Raw genomic sequence first — 8232 nt, 5'->3', positions numbered from 1 at the left:
AGCCAGTAGGGGAGTGACGTTTACAAAAGCGTCGTACATGCAGTAGCTATTCAAACATTATTTCGCTGAGAAGTAATGACAAGGTATACTACGCCTACTATATTTATTTATTTATTACGATAGTAAAATGAGAGCGGCGTGCAGTGAAGCTGACATTCAGGTAGCCAGTGTGTCACTTACAGACCTTTTTTATACTTCTTTTGAAAAAGTGCAGAGCGTGCACAGATGAATGCAGCGTTTAGGCGAATTCGATTATATAAAATGCTGCGGGGAACGTGACGTCTTTGGCAATTCACTCCTTGCACTTTACCGATAAAATCATCAATAATCGCGCACCGCTTTCATTCAGGCTGACCGCCCCACGGGAAAATTGAGCGGCCTCCCCGGGCTTTGCGTTAAGCTCCAGCAGATGCGCGCGCTTTCAGTTGAGACAACGGGAGATAAATGAGCACTCACCCCCCAGGGCTTTCCCAGAGTAAAGATTGCCACAGAAGGCTTACTTTTCCAAGGCTCTGCTGCTTTGTGCTGACCGCTGATATGCTGTATGAGAAGTCGTGGGGAAAGCGGTTGACGATTGGAAGCCCGAACTCTGCGTCTGAAAAAAAATAGAGAGAAAAGAGCTTCACAATTTTGCTTGGGTGCCTCAATCTTTAACGCAATAGCGGTAAAGAGCTCGTTTCGAAGAAATTCTGGTGCCGGCGTTGTTGTCAGCTCCGTTGGTTGTGAGCGAAAAATCATCATCTTTGCTTGACCGAAAAATAGGCCATCTTTGCATAACCAAAAAAAATTGATAAATATGCAAATAGAATAGAGAAGACCTGGGGGTGAGTGGGAATCTAGCCTGTGTTCTTTTCGTGGAGAGTGGGTGTTCTACCACACAGCTACGCCTTTTTTTTCTTTATTGCTTGTTCTCAGACACTATAGGTACATGAATAATGATAATGCTTGGGAATAGAGTGAAAATAACTTCCTCCGCTTCAAAATGAGTGAAAGAAACCCTCACGCCTTGCGAACACATGCCTCCTGTGTACATGTTTAAAATGCGACATGAAATACTGCCATAATAATGCGTGGGACAAGCGTTCAGGGCCACCGGGTGTCAGAACATGGAATCATTATGACTTAATAGCATAAAGCCAGTCACCCACTATACAAGACACACATGCTACTGCACCCTTATCTTCACGAACTTACATAGCAAGTTCGAAAAGATTTCATAGACTAACCCCCGTATTCTAGAACGTCCCTTCACTCAACGCTTCACCTTCACTTGAGAAAGCCGATGGGAGCGCAGTCTCTAGGCACAGCATGTCACTGCATATCATCGATTATCTGCTGCAATTTTCGAGTAGCGCAGCGCCATTTTCAGCTGAGCGGTGGCGCAGTGCTCAACTCTGTCAAGTGAAGGGTGGAAGTAGAGTAGAGGAGCGTTTGAGAATAAGGGGGTTAGTGTTTGAAGTACGCACTAGAAAAAGGCTATCGCTATCGCGTTTCACAGCAATTGAAGGATCTCTTATATTTTTGTCGGGGCATGTCCGTTCAGAGACAAACATATTAATTAAGTCCAAACAAGCTGCTGCTAAACGGTATCAGGGAGAGGGAGAGAAAATATAACTGCCATATTAAAAAAAAGAAGGAAGGAGACAGTTGTATCAGTACCACATTGCAAAGCCTAAGAGGATGGAATGCTAAACCTAGTTAAATTCAGCTGTTTTAGTTACAGATGTTTTTTTTTTGCGTGCCTATTATGTCATTATTTTCAAAGGTATCTGTTTTTTTTATATACTACAAGTTTTAAATTATTCGTTGTAATTCCTAATGAATTCAACTCGTTCTTTCAGGAAGTGAATTAGTTTATCAAGCAAGGCAACGTCCGATTCATGGCATATCCCCCTAAGTGGGTTGCGCCAAGCTGTTGGGGAACCAACCAACATTGCAAAGTGTTCTTTCGTAGCATGACAAGCAAGCATTTAGAGCTTGTATTTCATGTTACTCACGTAAGCACACACCTAGTAATCATTCAAAATAAACAAACGTGAGCAACGGCTTGAAAAGCTTGATGCACCATAGTGATATTGGCATATTTGAACGGACACTTGGAGATCATGAGAAAGAAGAAGAGCGGAGATACGGCTATTTAGTATCTGACAAGCGGAACTAACAAAAATGAAGGGCATAGTACTGGTATGACTTAATAGAAGATGGATGGGAGAATCTGAATGCGTGATGTCTGTCTTCATCCGTTAAAAAACTTGTTTTTTTTTTTTTCGTTGAATGAAATGTGGCGTCCAACAAGCAATTACGAGCCTCAATCGTATAAAAAAAATCATGGCCGATCCCTCCATCATGGGAATCGGTATAACACGAAAGTCTAACGTGTTTTCATAGAAGTAGTACTTATTGTGTAGTGAAATGTGACAACTACAATTTCTATAGGTGTTTCAAAGCTATAGCTCTGTTTGGCATGGACACAGCAATGTTAACGCCTAGCGACACTTCTCTGTCACTACGCCTAGCACCTGTGAAAATCATTTAACCGTTGTGACAACTGAAGTTATTAACACAAACTTGAACACAGCGTATCGTCAGTCACACACAATGACATCAACAAGCCCACACTGAACTCTGCTACTCGATATGCGCAGCTTCAAAGATCATGAGTTATAGAGAAGAGCAGCATGGTGCGGGCTCTTTAAAACTACGCTAGCGCCCACATATACTGCGCTTTCGCGACGTGGGACAGAGAGTTTCGTAGCTTGAGCCGCGAAAGTGCGCCGGTGTTCCACGCCATGTTGCCCTCAGTTTCACTCCACCAAAGCGGGACATTCACCCATAGACATCGTTGCCTTACTGCAGTGCTTACTGCAGCAGTTTTATCAAAGAAGCTGGTGCTATCGTACTAGAAGTAGCCGGCGGTAAAACATCGTTGATGACGTGTAGCTCATCGACTTTAACGAGCTGTCACGTGCTTACACGAAGCGAACGGCTAAGAACATAACCGCGTCGGCGACTCTCCGTTGCTGGCTCGGTCAGTGTTTTTCCTTGCTATCGAGAAGCTTTAGCCAAGGCCTCCAATACTGCCCACCGGCCCACAGTCTTAGACGCCACACTTTAACTGCGTCATGCCGCATTACTTCTCATGAGCACAAACAGATGGTGGCACCACCGCTTCGCCAACAGAGAACGCCCAGGGAGGGAGAAAGGATGTATGAATTATAATAAACCGCGTTTGTACGCAACCCAGAAACTTTTTGAATAGCTCAGTTGATAGAGCACCTGGCGCGTTGCGTTGTTTCCCAAGGAGTCAGAGGCTGGATTCCCAGCGAGGGAACGTTTCCTAAATGTTTTCTTTCTAAATAGGTAGCGTTAATTTTACAAAGTCATATCTTTGACTGAAATAGGTCACTGAAGCCTTGGTGGACCCCGGCATTAAACACTTTCGCGTTAAAAAAATAGAAGCAGAAGCTTTCAGTAGGAAGAGGCGAGTGTCAAATACGTCCAATCAACGGCACTTCGTGCTATCACCTGCTTGCTCTTCTAGCGAACGATGTGGAGGACTTCCCCTTTCTGGCACAGTCCAGGATACCAGCCCTGAGAGCCTTTCTCAAGTGTGCGGTTCCTGCGAAAATCTCTACGTCATAGACGTGCGCTTTGTTTTTTGTACTAACGGCTGTGCGGTTAACTCTCTTTTGCCATGCGCCTTATTTTTTAGTTCTCTCATCTCTTCTTACCACCTTTACGTCCCCCTCTCTAAATGCGCTAAACCTGACTGTACCGTTCAGGATTACAAGAGGCCATTCCCTATTACAAGACGCGTCAGGAAAAACCCATTAACAAATGAGACAATGAAAGTAGCTCTTATCTGCAGATGCTGAGAATGCCGTCTTGATGGCGTGAATAAGATTTAAAGAAGCACCCAATTGTGTTCCATAATACGCAGGGTAATACATTGTATACGCGTGAGTACACAAACATTTCATTGATACATATGGTGTATGGTATAAAAAGCAGCAAAACATAGGTCCAGAGGATGTAGTTGCGGCCTTCGCACTAGCTAGCTATTTATAGCGGCCGCCGTTCAACATGCCAGCACGAATTGAGAACTGCTCAGGCATTTGATCTGGCAGCGTTCTGCGTTCACATACAGCACCTGCGCTTATATGTTTGGTGCTGGTGATGCTCGGCCTTCTACACAGCGCCCCGAACGAACGTCGGCGAGAAGAAAGATCGTGTCGATCATCCGGAGGCAAGTGTGCAACGGCCACAGCGGCGAGCGCAGTAAGTACGGACTGGACTGCGAGTGTCACGTCCTGCCGTCGTCCCAAGAGGCGCGTGAAGGCCACGTACCCAGCGTTGTCACCCACGATGGCGCAGGTGTAGCAAAGGAGGGCAGCCTCGCACCGCAGAATAGCCGGGTACAGGCTTATGGTGAGAAAAAACAAGAACGCGACGGGAAGGGTCAGCGAGAGTCGCATCGAAACGGGCAAGATGGTTTGCCATGGTGACAATCCCTCCGTAGGCGTGGCGAAGGCGACAGCAGACGAAGCGGCGAACACCAGGGTGGAGATGGCGATGGCTCGCTTGACTCCCTGGTCATGCTCCAGGATTGGCCAGACGATGACGAACATGGGACCCAAGCAGAGTAGGGTGGTACTACGCACGTAGGAGTCACTGGTCGTGCCTCGTTCTTCTACGTGGTGGCTGTAGGCCCAGCTAATAACGAGCCAGACGAAGGCGAGGATGAACGAGCGTTCTCGCAGCCATTCCGAACGGAGAATCCCCATGGTGTTATCGGAGGGCAGGTCAGCTTGTTCTCGTCGGTAGCTCTCCACTTCGCGGCGGAACTGCCTGCGACACTCAACCTGTGACACGCAATTAACACTACCTGCTCTGCGGACTACCTTCTCGGCTGTCTCGACATTGTGTGTGGCCAAGAGCCAGGTGGGCGACTCTTCGACCACGTAGAAGGTTGCCAGAAGCAGCAGGGAAAGCGTGGCGACCACGAGCTGCGACCGAGACCAGTCGAGCTTGAACATGTCCACGAAGAACAGCAACAGTGGTACAAAGACGCTCGGGAGCACCGGTGCGATGAAGCAGTAGAGTAACCTGCGGGATGCCGTCGTGACCTCGTACAGAAGTACGTACAGCACCGCCATGCTCCTCGACAATACCGAGACCGCAGCTTGCGTCATCACGAACGTGTGAAAGTCGCTCGCCATGCTGCTCCCCACGAGCGTGAGCAGAAGGCCCGTGTTGGAGACGAAGGCGACGGTCTTGCGCCCAGCTCGATCCGCCGCCACGCCCAGCAGTGGTAGCACGAGGATGTTCGTGGAGAAGACGACCACGTGCGCGACGTCGCTCAGCCAGCCACGCCGGCACACCAGGTTCCACTCGCTGACGACGGTGTTGCCGTGGTCGCTCAGGTTGAACTCCCAGGCAGTACACGGCACTATTCGAGCTGACACGCCTCCGTCGGGTGGTTCCCGCACCGTGCAGCGACTGAAGTTCCCAGCGACGCCCCGCGGAATGGCCAGCGCTTTCCACGCGGCGGCACTCATGTTGGAGAATTTGGGTGGTCTCGCGCACCAGTGGTCCAATTCTCGCAACGAATTCCTGAAGAGGCTTGCCTGGGTGAGCGCGATGCTGGCTGCGATCGCTGTGACCAGGAGCAGCCTCACTTGGAACACGCCGTCGCCAAAGGGAACGCACACCCGGGCACCGTCTGAGCTTTGGCGACGGTGCAACTCGGTCTCCTTCGACCGCAGCTCGGACTCTCTCGCGCGCTGGCACTTCTCCCTGGCGTCGCTGTCGCTTTTGTTCCATAGATAGTTACGCAAATGTCCGAATGGCGGAGGCCAGGAACTTCTTGCTTGCATAGCAGCCTGATGCTTCTTACTCCTCGAGACACTTCTTCTTTCTCGCGGAAGTGGGCGAGCGTGCCGCCGATCGCACCCGCGCAGCGGGGAACGTTTTTTTCGTCACTGAATTCATTAAGAAAAAGTGATGGTTAATTACTCTTTGAAAACTTCTTGGATACCGGCGGATTGGAAACTTTCCAAAATAATTCCGATACTTAAAAAACAGGGGCTTGGGTATACACTTGACAATGTGAGGCCAATTTCTCTTACATCTAATTTGGTTAAACTAACTGAAAGAGTTTTGAATGCACGTGTGATAAAATACATTGAGGAGAAATCAATATTGAACCCCAGTCAAATTGGTTTTAAATCGGGATGCTCCATATGGTGTGCGCACGCGGATTTGGAGAGTCGTATACAGTTGGCTAGGCGTAGAAGAGAGTATTGTGCATTAGTTACTCTGGATTTGGCCAAGGCGTATGACAAAGTGGAGCATAAAATACTAATAGAGCAGATGGAAAGGTCACATTTACCAAAATACATGACATCATGGGTAGCAGAGTTTTTAAGGGAGAGAGAGTTTTATTGCTTTCAAAGGGGTTGTTTTTCTAACAGATATCGACAATACCGTGGCGTACCACAAGATGCAGTGCTCTCACCGGTGTTGTTTAACATCTTCCTCAGTTCGATTCCAACACATAGCGATATTCATTTATATCTTTACGCAGATGACATTGCTTTCTTTGCGACAAACAGTGATCTGCAATTACTTTATCAGACATTACAGAATTACCTAAACATGATAGAGGAATGGCTTCAAAAAATTGGAATGTCTCTAAATGTAAACAAAAGCGCGCTTCTAGCGTTCTCGTTCAGGGATCCTGTTAACATCTCCTTGATGTATGGCACAGAGCAGATTCCCCAGGTGGATTCACTTAAATACTTAGGCATCATATATAACAGCTCGTTAAATTGGAAAAGCCACATCGATCACATTGCGTCCAAAGCAACACGAGCCATGGGGTGGTTACGCAAGCTCAGCAACATAAAAAGGGGGTTGCGAAGAAATACATTGGTAATGGTCTATAAAATGTACATTCGTCCTATCATGGAATTCGGCTGCGTCTTATTTTCGGGCAGTGCGACATATAAAATGAGACCACTAATACTATTAGAAAGGGAGGCCTTACGACTGTGCCTTGGACTGCCCAAGTTTGTTGCTAACAACGTGCTATACATAGAAGCGCGTCTACCGTCATTGTTAAATAGATTCAAAATGCTTACTATCCAAACATTTTTAAAACTATACGCTGTGCCCCAGAGAGCATCCTTTTATGCTTTTATTAAAGAACCAAGTTTATTTTTTGAAACTTGGTGGTCACGATTCCACTGCCCACAGATCTTGTTCGTTCAAGCGCTGCTAGAACCACTGAACGTCAAAATAAAACATATTTTCACATCAAGAGACGTTAACTTAGATCTTATGATAGAATTTGAGAATATTTATCCCTCTAACGCAAAGCAAATGCCATTTCAATATTTAAATGATCGGCTGCAGGATTACTTGGCGCATTTGAACTTGAACAACATAATTGCGACCGATGCATCCGTATCAAATGAAAAGGCTGGGGCAGGTATCTTCTCACGTTCCCTTGACTGGTCCTTTTCGGTTAGACTCCCAGATTACACACCAATATTCATGGCAGAATTATTTGCTATTGTACTGGCACTACGGAAACTTCCTTTGGGCGAATCGGAAGCAGTCGTAATTACAGATTCTTTTTCAGTATGTGCTGCTCTGTCTTCAGGAGCCAACTTAACACTTATGCACATGTTTCGACAACTCATACCGACAAACTTGAAAAAACTGCAGCTCTTATGGGTACCAGGTCATCGTGGCATATATCTCAATGAGATGGCGGATGCACTAGCCATAGTATCTCTTAGCGGTCCCATTATCCCGATTTTGCCTGATACGGCTTACGCGACAGCAATAAGGTTTAGAAACCTCTGTTTGCGTGAATACGACTGCTACTCATTGGATAAATATCGAGATTTCGCACATCTAAGATGCCGCTGGAATAGACAGTGGTGTGCAACACGGCACTTGGAAGTTACTTTTACAAGATTGCGTTGCAGAATTCCTCAACTGAATTATTATTTGCATAAAGTTGGTCTAAAGGCGTCACCTTTATGTCAGACTTGCCAAAAAATGGAAACGATAGATCACTTCTTTTTGTTCTGTCGCCGGTATTCTCATCAGCGGAAAAGATACCTGGTAGCTCCACTTGAAAAATTGGGATTAGAATTAAATGTGGCAGTAATTTTGTCGTTTGGCAGCATTAAATTCGGTTATAGCCACAGGGACGTCTGC

At 46.7% G+C, this 8232-nt stretch overlaps 1 protein-coding gene across 2 annotated transcripts in view; it reads right to left on the bottom strand.

Annotated features, from left to right (window-relative positions):
• Nucleotides 1-465: 465 nt before the first annotated feature.
• The window catches only part of LOC142803614 (uncharacterized), a 110331-nt gene continuing 102564 nt past the window's right edge, over nucleotides 466-8232 (bottom strand). For both annotated transcript variants that reach the window (XM_075888991.1, XM_075888978.1), the window contains exon 4: nucleotides 466-595. In XM_075888991.1, the coding sequence (XP_075745106.1) occupies nucleotides 497-595 (99 nt within the window). In that variant the 3' untranslated portion in view covers nucleotides 466-496. The remainder of the gene's footprint in view (nucleotides 596-8232) is intronic.

Source organism: Rhipicephalus microplus, chromosome 1 (assembly GCF_043290135.1).
Source record: "Rhipicephalus microplus isolate Deutch F79 chromosome 1, USDA_Rmic, whole genome shotgun sequence".
Taxonomy (NCBI): domain Eukaryota; kingdom Metazoa; phylum Arthropoda; class Arachnida; order Ixodida; family Ixodidae; genus Rhipicephalus; species Rhipicephalus microplus.
Note: the sequence above shows the minus strand (reverse complement) of the source record. Positions and strands in the feature narration are given on the sequence as shown.